The sequence below is a fragment of the Xenopus laevis genome, chromosome 1S, assembly GCF_017654675.1.
Source record: "Xenopus laevis strain J_2021 chromosome 1S, Xenopus_laevis_v10.1, whole genome shotgun sequence".
Taxonomy (NCBI): Eukaryota; Metazoa; Chordata; class Amphibia; order Anura; family Pipidae; genus Xenopus; species Xenopus laevis.
Window position 1 is genome coordinate 71,707,741 of NC_054372.1, and position 26,731 is coordinate 71,734,471.

A 26,731-nucleotide genomic window follows, 5' to 3' on the forward strand; every position below is an offset into this window, starting at 1 on the left:
GTAACTTCTAATATCCTCATATTTTGCAACTGGGGGTACTTTATTTATTATAATACACAAGTTTCAGTGAGTCATGTGACAGAAATGACATCAGAACTCACCGTTTATAACTGATTACATCACTAGTCACCGTTTATAAGGATATAATTTACAAGATATTCATGGCTTTTGTGTATTATACTGTATATATATATATATATATATATATATATAGCTAATCAAGCAAAACTATTTCATTATTCAGCATACTTGTTTATGTTTGTTTCTGTCTCTTGTCGAAGATGCATCAATTCAGTAGTAAAATAAGCACTGTTAAGTTAAAACTAGTTATGGTCCACATGGGGCTTCTATCTGTGTTTTCTCTTTTGAATTTTTATTTGATCTCAATGAACCATGTTTAATTTCCAAAGTAAAGGGTATGTTCTACTTTTTTTCCCCAGCCTGTCACAGAGAGTGTGCATCCTGTTTTGGTCCACTAGCCAACCAATGTACTTCCTGTTTGCCTCCTCTTGCCTTATTAAAAGGGCAGTGCCTTCTTGACTGTGGTGAAGGATTTTTTTCTGATAAAAGTGTCTGCTATGGTAATAAATATATACATTTTAATAACAGTTATATATGTTTGTAAATATGTATATTTTAAAGTGCAGATATGGGGTCCCTTATTCAGGATCCCATTATACAGAAAGCAAAATTACGGGAATGCCATCTCCCATAGGGTCCAGTTAAATCAAATAATTCAAAATATAAAACTTATGCAGTACCCCCTTGTAGTAACAATTACAATCGAATTATTTTGAAAATACTGCATTAGGTAAAAACATGCTGAATAACATCCATATTTGCACTTTGCACACTGCACTTGAGATCGTATATGACCCTTTATGTTTCAGAAATACACTTAAGTGCATAATTAACATTATCACTGCATCAATGCTCAATGTTAAAAAAAAAAAAATCCTGACCGAATTCCAGCAATAAATAGTTGCAATATAGTGATGTGCAGGTAGACAAAAAGTCAACCTGCACCCTACCCTAAACCGCACGTTTGTTACCTTCATACGACCCTAGCTTCCATATATATAGGCCCCCTCCTGCCCCAATGTGAAGTCACAGAAGGGGCACAGCAAGCTCACAGCGTGGGATGAGCACATGGGAAGGTTCAGCCTGCATCCCCCCCCCCTCATGGCCACTAAAAGTCGTGTGGAAATCAGCCTGAACTTGGTTGGCCTGCACATCACTACTGCAATATTTCATAGCAATCCAAACTTAACTACAAATATGACACATAAAAAGAACTCCTGCTCCATAGGTTATGATACAAAAGCAACAATAATTTGCTAAATAGAGTTTAGTATTTTTGCTGATATGGATACACACTTGTGATACTGTACAATTTACATCTTTTCTCATAAACTGTGCTTAATAAGTCTATATGAAGCAGGGTGACCACAACCAAGGTCCCCTTTATTCCCAGGTGTAAGCGGGTAGGGTCATTTTACACTATGATGTTGTCAGTTAAATATAGTCTGGTCCATGAACATGTGCTCTAAGATTATATGCTAACTAAATCCAAAACAGTTAGACAGAACAGTAGATGAATGTAAACATGATTCCAGCTAATGTAGCTATTTTGGCCCCTTGGTGTGCTGATCAGCACCAAGTAAACTTATAAACATCATGTTAAAATATTCATTAAAGCAAACACATCTAATTATTTCATGTTGTACTTCCTAAAACCTTTATCATACCAGTGTTACCAAGCTAGGACAAATAATACTCCCCTGAGCTTTCTTATCTTATGTTCTTTATTTACCATTTGATTATGGATAGGCAAATTATGCCTCCTTGGCTGCACATCCTTAATAAATTTCCATAAAAATCATTTGCAGCACCGCTCCTGCCATGAGGCAAGGTGATATTTTTCAGGTTTTAACCCAGAAATTCTGCTCCGCTAGTGCAGAGAGCACTATTGCACTAGCGATGTGCCCCCTTTTGACCTGCTCTGATGCTTATTTTTCATTTTCATTATTAGAATCAATCAGTTCTGCTAGGGGCCCTTGAAGACTCAAGCTAGTGATGGCTTTTGCTTCATATACATCTGGAGATGTATGGTTTTCAAAGTTAATTAACAAGGAATAAAAGTGGAGGGTTATTTTAGTGTTTATAAAATATTAAAGTGTTAATGTGTTCTGTATAAATAACTTCGTGAAATACCTATGCAGCCATTTGTGGCAGTCAAAGATCAGCACAGACTAATTTGTATAGCACCTTGAGCCTAAAGGGCTTATATTCACTTTACAAAAAAAACAAAGAAAGCTGTTTGTATTAACAATTTTTCTTGCAGTGACATAGGTTAGCTTTAATACTTTTTGTGTTTGTTTTTCCATTGAAATTATGTTAAAACATCTTGCATCTCTAGCCTGCCATCCATCTTGTCGTGCCTGCCTGGGCCCAGAACACTTACATTGCACAAAATGCATAAAGCCAGAGCAAGGGCTGCAGACAGTACAAGAATATGGAAGAAAGCCTTATGGGACATGTCAGGCTCATTGCAATCTCAATTTCTATATGGACAGTGTTGGCATCTGTCAAGGTAAGGTTAATTCAGCGCTACTGTACTTCTGGAATTTGTATTATCCATCTTCCATTTATATTCCATTAAAGACACAAATGCTTTTGCAATCACTATGTTTTTAACACATTTCACTGGTTTATAGGGCAGACATAGATAGTATATACAGTAAATACACGGTAAATGGCTGTAGTTTCAATTGAAGCTTCCCTTATTTATGGGAATTGTGTTATTTGCATGTCCTTTGTATATGATGTGTATTTATAGGAGATGCTTTTACACTCTTATAACTTTTATAGGCCAGAGCAGTTAAACTCAAGGTCTAATGGCTAACGACTGGATTGCATAAATAGCATTGGCCAGGACACTCAACTAAAATAGTTTTTTTCCTATAAATAAAAGGTAAAAGCTGATTTGTCTGGCCAGATGAATCTGCTCTCATCTCAACAAAATATGTTAGCGTGCCTTGCAAATCGAAACTACTACAAAGAGAAAATAAATGTAAATAGCAAAAGTAAGTTTACATCAAGTCTGACTAATATGCTCCTTGCTGTATTAAAACCACAGTATTTAGTACATCATGAATGAGTGATGGCAAAGCACTCTTACCAGGATCTAAGGTTTTAGTTCTTAAAGGAGAACTAAACCCTAAAAATGAATGTCTAAAAATGCACCAGCCTAAAGTTTCAGCTTCTCCATAGCAGCAATGATCCAGGATTCCAAACTTGTCACAGGGGGTCACCATCTTGGAAAGTGTCTACCCAGTGCACCGCGTGATGTATCAAGGCCCGGCGAGCAGTCTTCAGTGCTAAGAGATGTGCTAGTTCCGTGCTAGTTCCGAGTCTGGCTGCCACAGTCGGCTACAGTCGGATGCAGAACTGGGTTTATTAAGTGAAAGAAAGCTTTAAGGAGAAAACAGTCAGCATGACATATAGGTAACTTCAAATGAAGAATCATTTTTTTAAAAGAAGTTGTTTTGGTGTCAGCTTCCCTTTAAGGCAAGCCTTGCATCATCTTGTTTGTGCACCAGAATAGGGGACCTGATGTCCATCTCCATGCACAGGTTACACAATTACATGGTAAAGAGAGCGGGGGAAATGTGGGGAGAGCAGTGACATCTAGTAGGTGCTAAATTGAAAGTGAAACAAATTGCCTGCCGTGCCTCTATACCTAAGGCATAGAGGAGGGGCAGGCAATATTTGATTGACAGCTGAGATTTTTAAATGAGTTTACAACTATTGAATTAAAAAAATTATTTTGATTTCATGTTTAATATGAAAAGAACTTTTATTGTACAGCTTTTTATGTCTAGGTGACAGGTTCACTTTTACAAAAGTTGACAGGTTATGAAAGTCTGAACACATTTCTGTGGTTTTTATGTGTTATTACAGTTTTGCTAATGAAGGTGAATTGCCCTTTAAGCTGCAAGTCTCAGTTTCCCAAAGAGACCTGCTTATCTTAAATTGTTACAATTGTTTCATTGCTTATCTTAAATAGTTACAATTGTTTCATTGCTTATCTTAAATTGTTACAAAAGTATCTAAGTGCACTTGCCATGTATTCTGGGCTCTCTGCCAAAGCCAATTAAGTTTAAGAAACATTGTATCTTTTTCTGGCTGTTCAGTGCAGGAGATCACAGAGAAACTCTGAACATTTCAGTATCAACCCAGGACTGCGGGTTTAGCTGTCAAAATCAGGACTGTCCAGCGAAAAACGGGACAGTTGGGAGGTATAAAGATCCCATGCCTATATTTTGGTTAGAAATGTAGAAATTAGATTATATTTGCTAAATCCACTGAATCCTGGGTCTGTGTTTCCTTCAAACACACTTGTAAACACAAGTGAACTGCACATATTTCAAGTGACAGGGATTATTTACTGAGGAGGGACCAAGGTACAAAAATAGTGCCATGTTTACATAACAGACCATTTTGAAATAATTGTGCCTGACAGTAAATGATGCTCTAGAATAGAACAACTTTCACCCAGCATGTCAGAGGAATTCATGGGGTAGCCCATGGGCCTTGATATGTACACATCTTTACTTGTAAGTCATAAAAGAGGTGCAAGTGGTGCAAGTGCAAGGTGCTTACAAAGCAAAAGAACAAAGGGAACAAGATGTAATATGCTCTTTGCACTGCATAACACTCACAGGTACAATGTTTATGCTGGTCTAAGGGCCAAATTTTGCTTCTCCTACAGTCTCCCCTTTTTTCGCCTCATTTACAGTTGTGTTCTGAATAATAAAAGTCTGACATCACTAACCTGATCAATCACTGTTTTTGGTAGAAATTGTATTTTTACATGGCAAATAATATATAATGTATAGGTGTAGTAGAGTAATAGAAAAGCAACAGACCCAACAGTCATGCATGCTGCTGATTCTGTGTAATTGAATCATTAATTGAGGCTTGTTCAAAATAATAGCAGTGTTCAAACTAATAGAAGCTTGTTCCAAATAATAGCAGTGTGGAGTTCATAGTGAAAAAACAGGTTTCAATCATGGCCCTATTTAAGGAAGGAAGGCAGCAAATGTGGTGCATTCTGGTTATAGTGCATTTCTATCAGAAATGGATTGTCCGATTGTTCAGAAGAACAGCAGTAGAAGAACAGCATACTTAAAAGTTGAATGGAGAGGGGAAACATACAAAGAAGTGCAGAAAATTATAGGCTGCTCGGCTAAAATAATTCTTTTTAAATGCTTTAAAATGGCAACCAAAACCTGAAACCCTAACCTGAACTTTAAAGACGTGGAAGAAAAAGTAAAACTACCATTCGAATGGATATAAGAAAAGACAAAATGGCAAGGACTCAGCCAATGATCAGCTTCAGGAAGATCAAAGAAGGTCTAAAGTTACCTGTGAGTGCTGTTACAATTAGACGACACCTATGTGAAGCTAAGCTTTCTGCAAGAAGGCCCCTCAAAGTCCTATTGTTGAAAAAAGAAGTGCTGAAAAGGTCACAATTTGCCAAAGAACACATTGACTGACATAAAGAAAAATGGCGCAACATTTTGTGGAATGATGAAAGCAAGATTGTTCTTTTTCGGTCTAGGGGTCGCAGCCAATTTGTCAGACGACCCCCAAACAGTGAATTCAAGTCACAGTACAGTGTGAAGACCGTGAAGCATGGTGGTGCAAGCATCATGATATGGGGATGTTTCCCATGCTATGATTTTGGGCCTATTTATCGCATACCAGGGATCTTTCAATAAATCAAAATACTTGAAGAGTTCATGTTGCCTTAGGCCGAAGAGGAAATGCCCTTGAAATGGATATTTCAACAAGACAATGACCCCAAACACACCAGTAAAAGCAACATCTTGGTTCCAGACCAGCAAGACTGACGTTATAGAGTGGCCAGCCCAATTCCTGGACCTTAATCCTATAGAAAACTTGTGGGGTGACATCAAAATCAAGAAATGCATAAGAATTGTGGAATGTAAAAGGTGTCCGGTAACAGAAGTCGACTCCATGCAACACAGATGTGCAGCAGTTGGTAATATAAATAAATATTAGTTCAGTGATTCAAAGGAAAGTAAAATCTTGAAATATTTTTCAGTTTATACAGTGAATGTTTAAGTTTGTAAAGAAGAATACAGACACTGTTATTTTTTGGAACAACCTAATATTCCCTTTTCTTCACTTTCTGTAATGGAATAACACAAATCCTATCCATTTTTGTGGTGCAGTGTTCCAAATGCATTTGTGTGTATGGAAATAAAAACTATTATAAGGATTTTGAGCTATATTCACTTTTTTAAAACACACTGCTATTATTCTGAACACAACTGTATGTACTCGTGGACGCAAGAGCTGGAGCACTAAAGGGCATTATAGCTATAAAAATATTGTGCATGTAATTCTTGAACCATGACACTAAGGGGCACATTTACTTAGCTCGAGTGAAGGAATAGAATAAAAAATACTTTGAATTTCGAAGTATTTTTTTGGCTACTTCGACCATCGAATTGGCTACTTCGAATTGAACGATTCAAACTAAAAATCTTTCGACTATTCGACCATTCGTTAGTCGAAGTATAGTCTCTTTAAAAAAACTTCGACCACCTACTTTGCCACCTAAAACCTACCGAGCATCAATGTTAGCCTATGGGGAAGGTCCCCATAGGCTTTCCTAGCTTTTTTTGATCGAAGCAAAATCATTCGATCGATGTATTAAAATCCTTCTTAGGAACGAAGGAAATGCGGTAAATCCTTCGACTTCGATATTAATTAATTTACTCTCGATATTCGACCCTAAGTAAATGTGCCCCTAGATGCACATGCAGTTGCATACAGATCTATATCCTCAAAACAGCATGTTGAGTGAATCATTCACTTGTGTTTTTATTCTACTCAGCAAAACAAAGCAAAACAGTCTATATAAATGTATTTGTGAATATTACCTAACATTACCTAAATTCCTTACCCTTGTGCATCTTGTAACATGTAAATTACAAGAACTTTGCTGCAGAACATTGTTTATTTATTACCCACTGGTCAGAGAGATAGACCAAACATCAAGAATAAAAGCAAATTATTCATAGTCTGAGATGATATCAGTACATTTTGTTATTTCAAATTAACAATGTTTAAAATGTTGAAATCTGGTCCTGCTTTTAAACTGCATTTTTTTCTGGTTGTGGCACATAATGCTGTTCTGAAATGGTAGTGATTAAATGAAGACATATGGTAAATGTCCAGATTTGTTCAGACAATATTACTGGTTTTTACCATAAAGACAATGCCATCTCACCGGGGGGCTCTTACTGCATTAAAATAATACAAATAGAAAATGCATTTGCTGATGTCTCATATCTGTGAGTGAATGGAACATCAACAGTAGAAGAGAATACAAATCCCAAACTTATGCTCAGAATTTTTTTTTTTTTTTGTGAGTCTGCTGGTGGTGATGTACGATACAGAATATCAAATGAATAATTACCCTTTAAAAGTAAAATCAGGATTTAAAATATTTTGCTCATAAAGAAAGCTTGATAAATAGTATCTCTATTGGGTACTAGAAAGTTATCAAAGCACCATTTTATTAAAAAAATATAATTGTAAAAAAATCTTATCTAATTAGTCAGCCTTACTGAACCCATGTAATAAGCAATAATTTGTTCTCATAATGACTGTCTCAGTGTGAGATCATTTCAGTCATTATATTACAACTCATAATTTGTACAATAAAATACAGATTAGACTAAACAGGGTGAGGCAGGAATGACCAGCAAATTATTTCTTTAATTGTTCTTAAGCAAGTAAAAAATAATGTTTCAATTTGTAATTTTAGTGCCAAACAAATGGATTTTAAAGTTTGCTCCTATACAGAATTAAACCCTCTGCGGTATTTGATTATTTAATTTTGATTCAGTGTTAAATTCATCATTATCCCATGCTGTACTGTATGTACATAAAACTGAAAGTGTTTGTAGAGGGAAGAAAACGGTCATGTCAGCAGATTTCCTCCTTTGTGCTATGTTTTTTTGATCTTTGCATGTTAGAGCAGCCATGTGTTCTCATTAATCCAAGCTTTTCTAATCTGCCTCTGAAGTTAAAGGAAATTTCAAGAGAAAGCCACTTTAAAACCCCCAGCACAATTGATAGGGCACAATGCCATAAGAGTTCTTACTTTAACAAGACCCTACAAGCCCATGGGTTGGCAGCAACCATCAATAAGATTTTAATGGTCCCTAGCTTGCCAAACACTCCTCTGACTTCCTTTTAAACATCGTTATTTTATTATAATCCACTCCAAACCATTAAACATATATATCGAAACTTGAACCTGCTCCAAAGTTTTGATTTGAAAAAAGGCATCCTGAGAATTTATATCCACAGAATTTACAATGATCCATAAGTCTGTGCCATGTTCCAACATTTGTCTTCCCATATAAGTAAAATAATAGAGAATCCATATTACTATTTGCAGAAGAGCCTTGCAGTCTATAGAAAGCCAATTCATCCGTATAGTGCTTTTCTTGCTTTGTTGCTGAATTAGATATTGAACTATTTCCTGTAGTTCCCCTTGCCAGATAGTCTTTGATAAATGTTGTTCAGCTGAGTTCATGGCCTAGCCGTTTTATAAATGCAAAAAGTAGCAACTGTCCCAAATTTCTCAAGCTTAACAAAACACACAGTTGGTGCACAGTAAAAATGATAGGATGGAAATAAGATGATGACAAACACGTTGTGTGCTGTAATGTTAGATGAGCCAAGATAATAACACCCTGAATGGCTCATTGAATTTCAGTAAATGCATTAAAATCATTGAATTGTGTATAAGCACACATCTGTGTATGCCTGCACAAAAACTACCACTTATATTTCCAAATATTTTGTTTGTATTATAAAGTTTGTTTGTATAATTGAATAGATGATTGCCATATGATAATGATTTCTCAACTGGGCAGGAAATAATTGTTAATGTTACATATTTGTACTAACTAGTAGCATAAGTTCCTCTGACATTCCATGTCATGCACAGGTGCCTCCTTCTAACCACGCAGGCTCTGATCTATGGTGACATCTATGTTTTCTCTTAAGAATTCCCAAGGTTTTCAGCAATATTGCAGGGTACAGGTCCACCTACCTCTGACATTGTAGCCTTATTTGCATTGAAGAACTACTCACTACTATTTTGTAAGCGGGGGTGCTTTTAAAAAAATTGAATTCATTTATTTTAAAGATGTAGCATCACATTTCCCAATGGCTGATATGTTTGCTAGTATGATATACCAAAAACATTATAATGTTATAATACCCTTCACTTATTCGGTTATCCCTATATTTTACAATAAGAGCACATTATTCCTTAACTATAAAATGTGATTATTTCAATTATTATCAATGCAGAGCCATACTAATTTATGTAGCAATATTTTTAATAGAATTATTGAGAAGTGGTTGTGAAAAAGGCATCACTGTATTATGAAGATGATTTCAAATGTTTGCTAGAATTGTAGGCCAAGGTAACATGCTCTGACATGCAACCTGTGATTGCAATCTCTAGTTACAATGCTATACTATCCTTTGTGTGAAGGATTTAGGGCTTACACTTTAAGAAAAAAACAGGGGCATGTTTATAATAAAGGGTTTGCTAAAGTTGTTGAAAGAAAGATCATGCAATTACTCAAGCCCTTTTAAGCAAATTATATCAGTCCATATCGATAATAAAAAATGTTCAGTTTAATGGCTCTTGACTGAAAAGTGCTTTAATTTTCTAATTAAAGGATACAGATCAGTGTAACTGGGGACAGTGCAACTATAAATAGCTTACCGATTGATTAAATTGACATTGATAATATATAAATATTTTAATTGTATTCTTATATGAAATATTTACATGTAACACAAATATGGAGATGTCATGTTAGATGTTAGTCAAGGATAATGCATGAATATATAAATGACAGACATCAGTAACAGATTACAAACTACAACCAGAAAAGGGTAAGTATGGATAGAGGTAAAGTGAGATTAGGAATTGGGGGCACTAGGTATTATCTTGTATTATCATCAGGTATTTTCAAGCTATTCTTAATGTTATAAGAAGAGTCCCTTAGGAGTGGGTATGTTTCCAGTGCAGTGGACTCAATGTTTTTAATTTTTTTTAAAGATACAAAAATATAGTTTGAATCAAAATATAACAATAAACATGACTGTTGAGTCAAGAAGGGTCACTGGTTTTGTTCAAACTTCAGAAGTTTACAGCAGTATATTAAGATTAACAGGTGAGCAATAAATGTTACGGATACAGGAGATATGTCTGATACACTAGTTTCAACATCCGTAAGATACACACATGGGTTTGATTCCCTGTCAGTCCCACTGCATAAATTCCAGGATCCCAAAAGTATATTGGTAAATAGCAGTATTGGCAGGGGATTCAGTTAAGCCTATTCACTAATTATCCATAGTTTATAGTTTACAGATTGTTATCTTTTTAAAGAGACCTAAATTGTATCCAAATAAGAAATATCCCTTACCCTGAAACCCCCAGGTCCTGAATTATGGATAACGTACCTGTGTGTATATATATATATATACATATATACATATATATATGTATAATAATATATATGTATAATATATATATACATATATATTTATATTGTAGGTGCTGTTCAGGAAGAGAAGATATCTCTTTTAAGGCTAAGATAAAAAGGTATATATATATATATACATATATATATATATATATATATATATATATATATATATATTTATATTGTAGGTGCTGTTCAGGAAGAGAAGATATATCTTTTAAGGCAAAGATAAAAAGGTATATATGCTTGAGAAGATGACCTAATAAGCCTTTGTTTTCTTTTTAAGAATGCCACCTTTCCTGTAAAAGTTGCTCTGGTGGAGATAATAAGAACTGTACATCCTGTCCCTCACAATATGTGCTACACAGAGGAGTCTGTTTGCAAAGATGCCCTGATGGATATTACAACAAGGAGTCAACTTGCTACAGTAAGTAGTCCTGGAAGTCATATTATAGTATTATATAATATAATCATTTGAATTGAGACTCTCACCATATACTCTCATGTCTTTGTTGCACACACAAACTTATTAGGTCCATTTTCATTGTACGCCAGTTAACCTGTCAGTATTTGGCTGTGTACAGCCAAATCAACTGGATTAAAACATGCAGACTATGGTAGCATATTAATATAGATACGTAGATAATGTTTTCTCACAATCAAACCCATAAGAGAAACGCTGCACAGATATGGGATCCGCTATCCAGAAACATTTCCAGAAACCTTTTTGAGAAAACTACAAATTACAGCAAGGCTAACTTCTATACACACTATTTTATCCAAATAATGCAAATGCAAAAAATGATTTCCCTTTTCACTGTTATATTAAAACAACACCTAGTTCAAAGATACTGTATAATTAATCCTTACGGAGGAAAAAACTGCCTTTTTAATGTTTATTTTTATGTTTAAATGATTATCTAGTAGACTTAGGGGCAGATTTATGAAGGGTTGAAGTGAATTCGAGGGAATTTTTTAAGTAAAAAAAAAAATCGAAATTCGAAGTAATTTTTTGAATACTTCGACCATTGAATAGGATACTACGACTTTGAATTTACTTCGATTTGAAGTAAAAATCGTTTGAATATTCGACCATTCAATAATCGAAGTACTGTCTCTTTAAAAAAACTTCGACTTCAATACTTCACCCAATTAAACCTGCCGAATTGCTTTGTTAGCCTATAGGGACCTTCTTTTAATGTTTATTTAATGTTTAAATGATTATCAATAGACTTAGGGGCAGATTTATGAAGGGTCGAAGTGAATTCGAGGGAATTTTTGAAGTAAAAAGAAATTTACATTCGAAGTAATTTTTTTGAATACTTCGACCATTGAATAGGATACTACGACTTTGAATTTACTTCGACTTCGATTCAAAGTAAAAATCTTTTGAATATTCGACCGTTTGATAATCGATATACTGGCTCTTTAAAAAAACTTCGACTTCAATACTTTGCCCAATTAAACCTGCTGAATTGCTTTGTTAGCCTATGGGGACCTTCTGAAAACTTTTTTAAAGTCTTTACACATCGAATAAATATCCTTAGATCGTACACTGAAATCATTCGAATCATTCGGTTTGAACGATTTTTATTCGATCTTAGGATTGCCAAATTCGGTGAAAAAACTTCAAATTCTAAGTTTTTCAATTCAATGGTCGAATTTCAAAGTTTTTTGTACTTCGAAATTCGACCCTTGATTAGTCTGCCCTTTAATGTATGAAGATATAAAAAAAAATATGGAAAGACGCGTTCTCCGGAAAACCCCAGGTCCGAGCATTCTCGATAACAGGCCCTGTATAACATACCTGTATTTTCCTTCCCAGCAAGCAGTCAGTCCTTAGTACTCTTGCAGGGTGCTGGGGTTGAGCATGGCTGTTGATAACTAGTATTTGGTAGTTATGCACATATGACGTTTCGTGCATTTTAGGTCTTTAAGTGCTGTGTGTTCAACAACCTTCTGTTTCATCATAGATGAATTGTATATATTAAAGGAGAAGGAAAGGTTAAAACTAAGTAAGCCTTATCAGAAAGGTCCATCTAAATATATCAGTAAACCCCCAAAGTGATGTTGCTCTGAGTCCCCTGTCAAAAGAGACACTGCATTTCTTTCCTTCTATTGTGTACACATGGGCTTCTGTATCAGACTTCCTGCCTTCAGCTTAAACCTCATTGCCCTGGGCAAGAGCATGCTCAGTTTGCTCCTCTCCCCCACCCCTCCCTTCTCTACTGTAATCTGAGCCCAGAGCAGGGAGAGACTCAGGCAGGAAGTGATGTCACACCACATTAATACTGCAGCTCCTATTCTAAACAAACAGAGAGTTTCTAGAGCTGTTTACTCAGGTATGGTAAAACATTTTACAGAATAAATATAGCATTCTAGCTTGCACTATTGCAGCTAATCTATTGGCAATAAAATGCCTCTGTAGCTTTCCTTCTCCTTTAAGCATGGATACCTCTTTCCTTACTTTGTTATTAATGGGTTTCTATACAGTATGTCATCCATCTTGCAAGGAATGCAGTGGGCCTTCTGATGCAGACTGCCAGACCTGCCATCCACATGCTGTTCTTAGTGATGGAAGCTGCAAAACCCACTGTACAGATGGGCAGTACCTCAGCCTAGTGGGTTATTGTGTGGGTAAGTAAAGATGAATGAATAAATGAAGGGCTTTAGAAAAACTCAGTTTCCTGTGATTTGGGGAACACATTTACACAAAATCTTTCTTTTTGGAGAACCCACAGAATATTATAACATGCTTTGTCTGGTGTTAACCCAACACTCTGGGATAGCTCATTACCAGCAGCACACTCTTCCAGTAAACTTTAATAGAACCTTTAAACATAGAATCTATATTGCTGATCATGTAATTTCTTGACAATGATATACTGTATATTTTATGCCATTGACAGGGAAAGGGAACAAATCTACACTGTTAAAAAGATTGGCCTATAATATAAGCTGATGCTACAAGGCTGACTATTCAATTCTGATGCTCGATGCACTGATTTCTGTGCTGCCATGTATTAATTATCTGTATTAATTAATAATTAGCCTTATACTGTAACATTGAAATTCTATGGGGTATATTTATCAAAGAGTGAAGTTAAAGGTCGCCACAGTCCTCTAGAGTGAAATTCTGCCACTCTCCATTCATTACTATCCGATTTTTAAAAGAGTACTGTATTTATCAATGGGTGAAAGTGAAAGTTCATCCTTTGATAAATACACCTTTCAAAATCCCATAGAAATCAATGGAGGGTGGTGGCATTTCACTCTCGCAGACTGTCGTAATCTTTAACTTCACTCTTTGATAAATATACTCCTATGTGTACTGTATATACTGCGTCAGTCCCTAAGCACAGCAGTACAGAGCATGTGCAGTGAATGAGCAGAAAAGAAGATGGGAAGTTCCTGAGGCATCTTTGGAGGCACAGATCTTACCTGCTAAAGTACTGTGGTTCACTTGGATTGCTACAGAAGCCCAAAACATAATATACAACATTTGCACCCTACATTTTTAGTTAAGCTTTAGTTTAGTTAAAGGTCCTTATCACATTTAAACATCACATTTGTTTGCTTGGAGGAAAACATACAAGCTTTATATATTTATTTTTATATGCAGTGATTTTTACTGGAAGATATATATTAAAAAATTATCTTGTATACTTGCTAAAAAAAATTGTATTTCCATGCAATATTCCAGGGTGTATAAAATAACCAAGCTGTTAGCTAGTAATAGTTTCCTAGTGTTTCCATTATAAGCACTACAGGTCATAAAAATAATATTATGAAGTCAGCTAGTATATAAAAGCTTATTACTTTTCTTATGTCATGTTAATAGCCTAAAGATACAACCATCACTAAGGAAAGATAAGAAAAGGTTAGCAGGTGCCTGACTCCATCTGTTCCGTAAATCTTCCACATTTGCATGTGTGTTATTATAGAAACATCTCTGAGCTGCCTATATTAAAAAGGATAACAAAGCAGTAATAGGGAACCTGTGTAACACCCATTCTTAGGCTTAGAAAGATGTAAATAATAAATGAACTTACAGCTGTTTTTAAACCACAATGTTAAACATTTAGCAGCTGTTTGTTGTACAGTTTGTTGTACAGGTACACGTTGTACATTTTCTTCAGAACTGGAGGCAATTCAGAAAGGCAAAAACCCTCATTTAAATGGGTTGGGAGAGATTACATAAATCAAGGATGTTCATTCAGCAACCCTTCAGTTGAGTTTAAACGGCAATTTCTGGGATGTTCATTCAGCAACCCTCTTTGACTATAAAAAAGTGGGACCACAGTTCAATCGCAGCTGGAGAAGCACAATATATTGTTATATATTATATAACAATTCATTTTATACATATATAGTACAGTAGTTTTTATATATAACTCCCACAGGGCTCTGGTCTGCTGCCTGATTTGGAATGTGTATTATGGTACAAGCTTTCCAGCAATATGCATTCAAAGTAACATATTAGAATAACAACCTTGCTGAATAATGTGCTGTGGTCTGCCAACTGCACAAATTATATCACATTCATTGACTAACTAGAGCAACATTTCCAAGAATGCTTCTTTCACATACTTCCTTAAGGTATATGATACTGTTTTTTTTAAGTCTGCTGTGCAATCTCCTGGGTCAGATATTATGTGTCTTTCTTTACTCCCTACCCCTTTATAGCTCATGGGTCTGCTTCCCCTATAGTGCCCCAGAGCATCTTTTTGTAAAGTCTGGAGAAAGGTTAAGAGGTTGTTCTGTGGTGTAACTGAAATTGCATGTAAATGGTCCCACATCAAATTAAACTGTAGGGCCCTCAAAACTGTTGTACTAAAATGCTCATTACTTAGGGCCCCATGGGACGCTCTACCCTTCTGCCCACCTGTAATTATGCACATGCTACTTTAAATGAATGTGTTTGTCAAAAATAACCTCAAGGAAATCACTAGACACTGAAATCCAGCTATAATATATTGGAATTCTGTTTATTGTACTAATTTGTCAGACTTCAAGATTTAAATTGTAAATTTCTGCTGTTCTTTCCCCTGCACATATTATGTCACAGTCCAAATTCTGGTGCTCCATTATGAGCAGAGGCGTAACTAGCAGACCCTGTGGCTGAAGGGGGGCATAGGAGGTATAGGGGCCCCATGAGGCCCTAATTCATATACAGTTTTAATAAATATTGTTAAAACAAGTCAACCTCTAGACATTTTGGGGGCGTGAAAAATAATTTGCTGTGGGGCCCAGTAATATCTAGTTACGCCACTGACTATGAACCTAAATGTTCAGGGGATTGGAGCCCTAATAAAAAGGACCATTTGAAAAACAGTTTTCTGCTTTGTCATTGAGTCTCATATTAAAAGATTTATTTAATCTGTGTATACTATATCAAAACATACTTTACTTCAGGACAGAACAAGTAATTATTGTTGTACCTATCTTTGTTAATAATTAGTACTACTACATTAATCTGTAATTTATGCTAATGCAGCATGTTTTAAAATGAACACATCATTTAAAAAATGACCAACATGACCTATAATCTCACACCAAATAGACCGCTCAAAGCTTACCCTCCCATTGGCTGTTCCAATACCTCCTTGTTGGGTGCTCAGTCCGCAGCTTCCCCACCACGTTTTTCACTCTAAAAAACAAAAAAGTGGACAGCACTCCGTTCAACGAGATAGCAGGTTTATTGCAACTCCTACAAGGATCTCACACCCTATGCGTTTTGGGATTCAATTTCTTTAATCATAGGCCTATGGTTCCCCTTTTACCTTGGTTCCCCTTTTACCTTGGTGCAATTTCAGCTCCATATTTCCTCATGTGGTTTTGCCTATAATAGTGTGAGGTATATATTATTCACTTATGTGACAAACATCAGGATTTTTTTGGGGGGGGTGTAATATCATTTGTTGAAGCAAGGAGATGTTTCCTGTCAAAACTGTCATGGTAAATTATAAAGTAAAGGTGTTTAGTGTTAGTACAGGCTTTACCTTCAAATTGAAAATATGAGTATGAGTGTCATAAATTTATTATGTGAGTACAATTGTCAGATGTGGAAAAATGGTAATACTAGTTTGAAGGAATTACTGTGATTGATACAACTAAATTATTCTGCAAATGAATTGATTATTTAGTGTAAGTACTCATAATTATACCTTATTCATTTTGCCCTTTTTTATATATATATTGCAGGTCTTTAAGTTGCATGATTGTGATGCTATGTTATTTACTGCATGTTGTATACTGTGGACCTATAATTAATAACAGGACATAGAGTATACATAATATATTCATTGAGAATGCAGCAGCCATGTTTGAGAATGCTGTGTAGGCCTTGGTGGCTAATAAACTGAACTGGGCAAAAATAAAACTTGATCGTCCCCAGTCTTTATGTTTTGTTAATGCAGCAGATTTTTAGCCACAAATTGCCACCTGGGCAAACCAGCTCAGTACTATTGATTGCCTTCGGAGGTTTTCTTCACTTCATCTTTTACTTTTCCTCTCATCACAAAAACGAGCACTGTTTCCCAAAGAGGCTCCTTCCCAGCGACTGTATCTTTAAAGTCACATTAAATCTTGTTTGAAAATCATTTTTTTTGAAGTAAACAAATCAATAGTAGAGTTATGCTCAGTATTATTCATTTTGCACTTCGGCTATATCAGAGAAACCTTTCTCCACAACAATCACTCTCATATTCTATAAAACTTTATTTTTTGATTTGCTCAGGCTGTAGGGAAGGATAACTATCTTCCTTCTAGAGCCTTCCTCTGGTCTGACTCCATACTTGTTTACTGTAGCTAGCAAGGAAGTCACTAGACTTGATCATTTCCCTCATTAGGTACTTTTCATTTACGTATGATATGACTACAGCAATATGTCTACTTGGTAGCAAAGCAGATTACAATACAATAAAAATATGAATTATAGTGGATATAGTGGATGTTTCATCTTTCTGTAGATACTTACTGAAGCAAGCACCAGGCTGGGAAAATGTTAATGTGCTCTCTAAATGCTATAAAAATATAATTGTCTGCCTTTGGAAGCAGAACCTTCTCACATTCAGTTCCTGATGATGTATATTACAGCCTATTTTTATGACTGCCAGTGGAAGAGCGTGTTGAAATGTGTGCGCATATTTTTTCTTTTTTTTTTGTAGAAGCTGGAGTACTTTATAATTTAGAGGTGACTCAAAAAGTCTAAAGTGCAAAAGCATATGGCATCCCTACTTAACTGAATAATAAAGAAAGAAAACCACTGTTGCTATTTTTCTACCTTATCCTTTTCATATATAACCAATGTCTTTCTTTTCAGGCCCTCGCCTATTCATATTCCAGTCTTTCATTCAAATCAGTGCATGGTTGCTAGGGTAATTTGGTCCCTGGCAACCAAATTGCTGCTGAAAAAAAAGCTAAACAATGCAAAAAGTAATGAAATCCAATTGAAAATTGTCTCAGAAAATTACTATGTTAATTTAAAGGTGAACAACCCCTTTAAGTTTAAGATTAGAGAGAGAATCCTAACCAGTTTCCTAGTAAAGTTTATGCGAATTGTATTTTCTTCTCCAGAGTTGGCTTTTGTTTTAAATTGGGAAATTAGAGGCCAAAGATCTAAAGATAAATTAGCATTTATTTTTATTGGATAACGTTCTGTCGTTGCCATTTCTCTCATAACAATCTTATGTTATATATACCCATTATTTACAATAAAAATAGACCACACACACACACATATATATGTTCCTATAAATACTATTATAATTATGTTAATTTTAACTATAAGCTGCAAGTGACTTTAGACACATCTAAGGGGCAGATTCCCTAAACTGCGAATTGACTAACGCTAGTGAGGATAGACGCTAGCATTGCTTCGCAATCTAACACCAGGCAAATTTTTGTTCTAGTGAATGAATGTAACTCCGCAAATTCAGTGGATGTGGATTTTACTGAACATTACCTCTTGCGCCAGACTTGCCTTCGCCACCTCAGACCAGGCGAAGTGCAATGGATTGCATAGGCCATTTTTTTTGGGTTCAAGGGTTCTCCCCTACATTTCCTAACATATGGCACATACCTGTACACTATACACTGGGCTCATGTGTAGGGCATTATAACAACTTTATTTTATTTTAGTAAGGTTCCCTGGCCTTGTGTAATGTAATGTATTTGCTGCAACATATACGTCCATTCAACTTTCACTTCACATAGTATGCAAATTAGCCAACGCTAGCGCAACTTTGCTTTGCCTGGCAAAGTAACACTAGTGCAACTTCGCTTTGCTTGGCGAAGTAACACTAGCGCAACTTCGCCAGCATTTGCCGCCCTGGATGCAACTTTGCATTTTAGGGAATTAGTGTTGTCCAGAAGAATTTACGCCCGATGAAGTGTTGTGAAGTGGGCGAAGCAGTCGCTAGCGAATTTGCGCCGCTTGGGGAATTTGCCCCTAAGTGTTTTCACAATAATGCACATTGATTATTATTATGTGGCCATCTTATACATAGGTATACCAAATGAACAACCATAACCGGGTGCACACAGTATAGAAGGAGACAGGGTCGGACTGGGGGGCCGGGGGCCCACCTTTACTGCTGTCCAGGGCCCCCTGACCCCCCCTACCGTGATGCGCACTACACGCCTGCGTGATGGCGCGGCTCTACGCTCCTGCTTGAAAGGCGCCGCTCAGGGCTCTGTATGAATGTCGCTGCGCGCATGCGCAGATGGCGCAGCACGGCGCCAATAGAAATATTTTTTTTTTTTAAACAAACTTGTCAGGAGAGGGGTCTGGCCTGGCGGGGGCCCATTAAGGGTCGGGGCCCACCGGGTTTTTTCCCCGTCTCCCGCCGGGCCAGTCCGACACTGGAAGGAGATTAACTATTTGGTGGGGTTAACCAATGTTTCTAAAGTCACAGGTAGATCTTTTATGTAAAACATAATTTTAAATTTCCAAATGGTTGGCATATTGTAGGGTAAGCTGACATTATGATTGTTCTGAGGACTGTTTTAGCAGAAAACTTTCTCCACAATGAAAGTAACAAAACCCAATATATATTTTATAGTTCAGAGACTCAGTTATCAGCGAACATGAAGTGGAATAATAAGATTACTTGTTAGGGAAAGACGGTTTATATCTACCAACAAACCAAGTGTAGCTAGGGGCTACTTTTCTTTTCACTTGAATGGGAAACGCACTTCCTATGGCAGACTCAAGCAACATCTTTCTGCATATATATCTGTAGGTTGTGCATTTCCTATTTAAAGTAATGGCAAGTTGCTACAATAGTGTAGGGCATTTAGACTGCTATGTTCTCCCTGAGAGTGCAGCAGAAGGGAAAAACCCAGTGTGCCAGAGTACTTAAAACAAAACTTGAGTCTGGCTGGTGCAAATGTGGTGTCCATCTTTTTGAAATAGCTTTTTCCAAGTAGTGCACATGGTATAGAAGTGCAAATGCATTTGGATGCCTGATTGTTCAGAATTGCATGACATATTATGGGTTGTTACGTTACTGAGTACAGGCATGGGAACTATAATCCAGAATGCTCAGGACCTGGGGTTATCCAGATAATGGATCTTTCCGTAGTATGGATCTTCATACCTTACGCCTACTAGAAAATGTAAACCTTAAATTAACCCATTAGGTTTTGCTTTCTATAAGGATTAATTATATAGTTTGGATGAAGTACAATGTACTTTTTTATTAAAGGAAAACTATACCTCCAAATTGAATGCTTAAGCAACATATAGTTTATTTTAAATTAAGTGGCATATTAAAGAATCTTACCAAACTGGTATATATTTGTAAGTAAATATTGGCAATCTACATCTCTTGCCTTGAACCACCATTTCGTGATGGTCTCTGTCCTGCCTCAGAGATCACCTGACCAGAAATACTACAACAAGAAGAAGTGAGGGAGCAAAAGACAGAACTCTGTCTTTTAATTGGCTCATGTGACCTAACATGTTTGGTTTATTTGTGTGCACCGTGAATCCTACGATCCCAGGGGGCGGCCCTTATTTTTTAAAATGGCAATTTTCTATTTAGGATTACCCAATGGCACATACTAATAAAATAGTATTATTATGAAAATGGTTTATTTGCATAAAGCAGGGTTTTACATTTGAGCTGTTTTGTGATATATCGTTTTAGAGACCTACATTGTATGTGGGGTATAGTTTTCCTTTAAGAAAAAGGAAATTTGGATTATTTGGATAAAAATGAGGTCTAAGGGGGATAGCCTTTCTGTAAGTCTGAGCTTTCTAGATAACGGATCCCATACCTGTAGCTGCTTCTTGGTTGCTGGGTAGAAACAGACTTTATTGTTCTCTATTGAGGAGTCAGTGGTTCTATGGGAAAACAATTAAGCAGCAAATACAGTAGCTGATATTACTATGTGATGTAAACCGGTAAAAAAAAATGTAAGTATTTTAAAAATACTATAACATTCATTCATTCATTTTTTTAGATTGTCAGCCTCAGTGTCAATATTGTGTTACAAACCTACAAGACACAGGCAGTGTTTGCTTGAAGTGCCAGTATTCTCAATACTACTTTCTTGAAGATCGATGTGTATCTGAGTGTCCAGCTGGATTTTATACAGAGGGAAGAAACTGTAAACGTAAGTGGGTTGTAATGTTGCCAAGAAATAAACAGATTTATCAAGGGTCGAATTTCGAAGTGCTAAAACTTCGAAATTCGACCATCAAATTGAAAAATTCGATAGTCAAAGTTTTTTTTGTTTAAATTTAGCTGTTTGCGATCGAATTACAATTGTTCGATTGATCGTAGAAATCGTTTGAATCGAACGATTTAATCGATCGAATGAACGATTTTCAAAAAAAAAACTTAGACTTCTAAAAACGTAGCCAAATGTTGGCTATAGGTTCTAGGAGGTCCCCATAGGCTAACATTGCAATTCGGCAGGTTTAAGGTGGCGAAGTGTCAAAGTCGAAGTTTTTTAAAGAGACAGTACTTCGATTTTTCAATTCGAAGTACCCAAAAATTACTTCGAAATTCGACGTTTTTTAATTCTAAAATTCAATTCGACCTTTGATAAATCTGCCCCTAAAATTAAATCTTTGAAAACTGAGGGTGTTAGAAAAAGAATATATTTTCCTCAATTTATTGCAGACATCCGAGGCACATATTGAAAATATTGAAATTTTGAAAATAATTTAAAATAATCAACAGTCCAACTTTATCAATTTGATCAGAATCTGTATTTAACATATCTTAACAGACCTACTATGGATTTAATAGCTCAGACCCCCAAAAAAAATCTACTGGTTTGAGGTACTGAATTCCATAGAAGGTTATGGCCAGTTTTTATAATTAAATTGTATTTTTCTGCATTGGATTTGTTCACTATCAGTATTGATTGAAGATAATACAGTTCTATCCATCTATTACAAATTGATCTGATTATTTTGGATCTACTTTTATTTAATAACTATTGTTCATTGTTATTGCTTGATTAAGAATCACTAGAGAATCAGCCTCTATGTTCATATAAGTTCAGTTGCAGTCCATTTTACTAATATAATTTTACTGAAATAGACTTGAAGTCACACAGTCACTAAGCAAATGGACACATTGGATACCCAATATAAAAATACTCCTTTACTATTTAAACATCATTTATTTTACACTCCTTACTCCTCACCAAATGTATATTTTAAACTCTTTCACTTATTCATGCACTTCTGCCCTTGCACTGGCTGTGATCTGTGCTCAGCTCTGACAGGCAAGGACATGCTATATAGTCTGTGCAAAAGAATCTCAACATTACACTGCAATGCATGGGCGTGAAAATACTAGAAAAAGAACAATACAATGTATTAAGACAATATATTGCTTCTTTTAGAATACAAATTTCATTATATGCTGACTGCTAAAAAAACTGTCAATACTGAAGTGTAGTTGGCACATCGTGCCTTCATTTGTGTTTCTTGCAGAGAATCCACATCCAAAAATATAATGTATTAATAGTACAGTACACAACATTGTAAGTGAAGATTCCTAGCAAATGTTATTATTTGGGGTCAGTTTGTAAGCTGACATCGATAAACGAGGAAAAAAAAAAAAAAAAGAATAGTGTGAAGCAGAAAGGATTTGACTATGTGTATTTCTCCTGGACATGAAAATGTACACGGTGATGAGCACAGATAAATTTAATTGGTTTCAGTGGGATCTTTTCCTTGATAACTATGGTGGTGGTCAGACTTTATACCTGCAAGACTTTAGTAAATATTGTTCCTTAATAGCTTGAACCAAAAAAAATACAATTTGCTTTAAGTACACTCCATTAATTTGACTGTTTTCTCCATAGGATGCAACTTCTCCTGCAAAACCTGCAGTGGACCAGGGATGGATTTCTGTACTTCCTGTGAGGATGGTCTTGTTCTGTCTTACAATAGCATGTGCGTACAAAGCTGTTTCCAAGGTTATTATAGAGATGGGCAGGTCTGCAAAGGTTTGTACCTTCACTAAATTAATCTTTTTTTCTATCAAATACTGATGCTTATGTATCAAAATAGGAATGTGTGAATTTTTAATTTTTATTTTTAAATGTGAAAACTCACTAAGCTTGAATTTGCTTAAAAAAACTCACTTAAAGGAAAATTATACCCCCAAAATGAATACTTAAGCAACATATAGTTTATATCAAATGAATTGGCATATTAAAGAATCTTACCAAACTGATATATATATATTTAAGTAAATATTGCCCTTTTACATCTCTTGCCTTGAACTACCATTTTGTGATGATCTCTATGCTGCCTCAGAGATCACCTGACCAGAAATAACACAGCTCTAACTGTAACAGGAAGAAGTGTGGATGTAAAAGACAGAACTCTGTCTGTTAATTTGCTCATGTGACCTAACATGGATGGTTTGTTTGGTTTGTTTGTGTGCACCATAAATCCTTCGATCCCAGGGGGTTGCCCTTATTTTTTATAATGGCAGTTTTCTAGTTATGATTACCCAATTGCACATACTGTAAGGTTTGAAGGACAGAAGCCAACATTTAAATACAGAAAAAAGTGCACAACCTCTGCAGAGAGATGTAAAGGCAGCAAAAAAAAAGTTCAGGTTCATGCCAAAAGTCAAGTGCAGATTGCAGACAGAGAGTATCAGGAACAGGCCAATGGTCAGGATGCACAAAAGTCGAAAAACCAGCCGAGGTCAATACCGGGAGAGCAATATAAAAGTGAACATGGACCAGACATGAGGACTGAGTTAAAAGCTTTTCACTTATTTATCTGAGTTTCTTTGGGGACAGAACATAACCTATATAGGTTACCTGATGCTAATCACTATTCTAAAACATTAAACCGTGTAAGTGTCATTTGTTGTATTTCAAAAATTAGCAATAAACGCAAGAGCAATATTTCTGACTTGTGATTATAGTGACTAAACCAGAGTTTATTCATTCTTATTAGCTGGACAATACCAAAAACAAAAAACAGCTTCATCTCAATATCAGTACTAGAGAGAGTACTAAAATAGTTTTGACAGTCTGTTAACAGATGTGTGGAAGGATATCAGTCCAGTTATAAATTTACAACTGTCCTGTGACTTCAGTGTGCCATTTTAGCAACAAGTCTGTACCCCCAGATTACTGCTCACAACCCTCAACCAAGTACTGTATCTGAAGCATGAACAACTAATATGGTTATAGGAAGCATCCACATAACACTAAACTTACTAAAAGGAAAGTCATCTTACTGTATATTTGTGTCCAAATGAGCAGAGATGTTGGTAAATCCATTTAACCAGTGGTCATACGGGCCTAAGTAGCCATCATCAACCATAGCTGTCTAATGTAGTAATGAGAGGGATTAAAAGACTATAATCCCGTATTGAACATTTTGGCTCACAATTTGTGGAGCAATGTAGCCATAATGGCTGGAAATGTAAAGACAGATCTGAAACCAGAATAACTGAATAAGCATTTTCGCATTATCGTATAACTAGGCAGAGGATCAGTGATGCAGGGATTTCTTTGTCTCGAGTTCGTGTTTATCTGAACAAGGAAATTGTGCGCCCTAAATGCTTGCAGTGTACTTATTAAAAAATTAAGCAGCAACTGTATCATTTCCATAAGGCATTTGTTCAGTTATTCTTAAAAAAACAAACATTTATCTGCATCTGCATTTATCAAATTAGTGTCATTCCATGGCTAATTTGTTCCAAAATATCAAATAACTTTAGGTTATCAGTGAGAAATGTCAGGTATGCATTCAAGAGGAACAGGTAGAGATAATCATGTTGAAAGACAAACCAAGACTTCTGTTATGAGTAGCCAATTACAGGAAAGATTTAGGTTAACAGAGGCAGGACGTGATAATTGTATTTACCTTGTGTTTGAAGATAAACGTGAGTGGTTTTTTGAAGCTGCTCAAAGCAAGTGCCCTAAAATAATCTACAAAGCACTTTTAATCTCAAATGAAAAGAAATCTTCAGGAAAAACAGTTTTCCTAATATTCCAAATTGTGAAAAAAAAACCCCGTCATTCTAAATGCTTTTGTATATGTTCTGCTCATCTTACAAGATTGGTTTTAATAGAAAATGACCACACACAATCCTTGCTAGGATCTGCAATTTTTAATATTGGTTCTGGATACCTGATCTAGCTTAGAAATTCTAGAATAAATTTATTTTCTGTCTGCAACAGTGTTTTTTTTTCCCGATGATGATTAGAAGGGTACATCCCTAGGGAGCAATGAGTAAATTAACTAACCAATGCAATCCAAAGGGAAAATCAAATATGCCTGATAAACATCTGACCAATTTTTGGACAGTTATCTGTCGGGTGGGTCCATTGGAGGTCCCCATACATGGGCAAATAAACTGCTGAATCAGTCTAAAGGGCCCGAATCGGCAGAATGAATCTGCCTGTGTATGGACACTTTTAGATTCCGATATTCATATTTGCAGGAGCACTAGGTATGGACGGTTTAAAAACGGTATCCTACCTTCATAGTGGAGGAAGGATACCATTTTAAAACCCTCCACACAGGCTTTTAGTATTTTACTGACCAGAATTTATCTTATTCTTTATGTTTTATGTTTTTGCCTGCCAATTTTAGATGTATACAATGAGGTGTGTGTGTCTTTAATACCCTCTGCTTCACCTCGGTGATTCATCTTCTTAAAACAAGCCTTGAATGAGAAAGCTTAAAAAATTCCAGGTTTAACATAAAAGGATTGCTTACGCATACTAAACATATTTAGCTTAAAATGATGCTCAGAATATCAGATAAGTCTTACATTTTGTCCGGCTCTACAGAATAGAAGTGTAATGTACTTAACAAAGATGCAGATGCTGAGGAAAAAAAAAGCATGTGTGCCTGTTTCCAGGACATAACATTTTATTCTTTTCAGTTACTATTTTAGGCAGCAACCCACAGGGCCTAAGAGGCAGAGTTTATGAGAAATACACTCGACAGCTTAAATATAGTATTTATGAGCATGGTACGTTTGTAGTGCATTTAAAATCCCCCAGCAACCAATGTGACTGAGTAATAAGACCATAGTGCACTTCCCCTTAACTCATAAATAGTGTAGGATTCACGTACAATGAGGGTCCTTGACATGGCATGTGAGCTTACATATTCTGGGCAAAGTATGGTACTAACACCTCATTTTTTGTAAAAATTATTTTTAAAGGCAAACCGTTTGCTGGCAATTTTTCTCTTTTTCTTTGTGTAGAAATATTGGCTTTTTTATCATTTATAGCAGATGGTCACCTCCAGAATGTGGGTTAGGCCGAGTGTTGGCACAATGGTGTTTATAGCAGCAATGACACAGCAAGAGTTAAACCGAGCACTGGCAATTTCTTTCTATGTTTTGAGCTTAAATATACAGTATCCCTTATTAGACTTTATATGATTTGCAGTGATTTTAAGTGTTCCATAGTTCAGAAAAATAGTACAGGATAGCTGTGTTTATTCCTATTAGTGAGATCAGCCATTGTTGCTGTACAAACAACCCCACTGTTTTATCTAAGCAAACTCTGTCTGTCTGCCTGTCTATCTCTCTCTCGCTCTCTCTCGCTCTCTCTCTCTCTCTCTATCTATCTATCAATCTATCTACCCATCT

The 26,731-nt window shown here is 35.9% G+C and overlaps 1 protein-coding gene across 1 annotated transcript in view; it reads left to right on the plus strand.

Moving 5' to 3' along the window:
* The window catches only part of fras1.S (Fraser extracellular matrix complex subunit 1 S homeolog), a gene marked incomplete at its 5' end in the record, with an annotated part of 329,350 nt that overhangs the window by 164,756 nt on the left and 137,863 nt on the right, over positions 1-26,731 (plus strand). The window contains 6 exons of the mRNA XM_041578095.1: positions 441-581; positions 2,420-2,593; positions 10,909-11,049; positions 13,116-13,259; positions 21,093-21,245; positions 22,956-23,099. Coding sequence (XP_041434029.1) covers positions 441-581; positions 2,420-2,593; positions 10,909-11,049; positions 13,116-13,259; positions 21,093-21,245; positions 22,956-23,099 — 897 coding nt within the window. The remainder of the gene's footprint in view (positions 1-440; positions 582-2,419; positions 2,594-10,908; positions 11,050-13,115; positions 13,260-21,092; positions 21,246-22,955; positions 23,100-26,731) is intronic.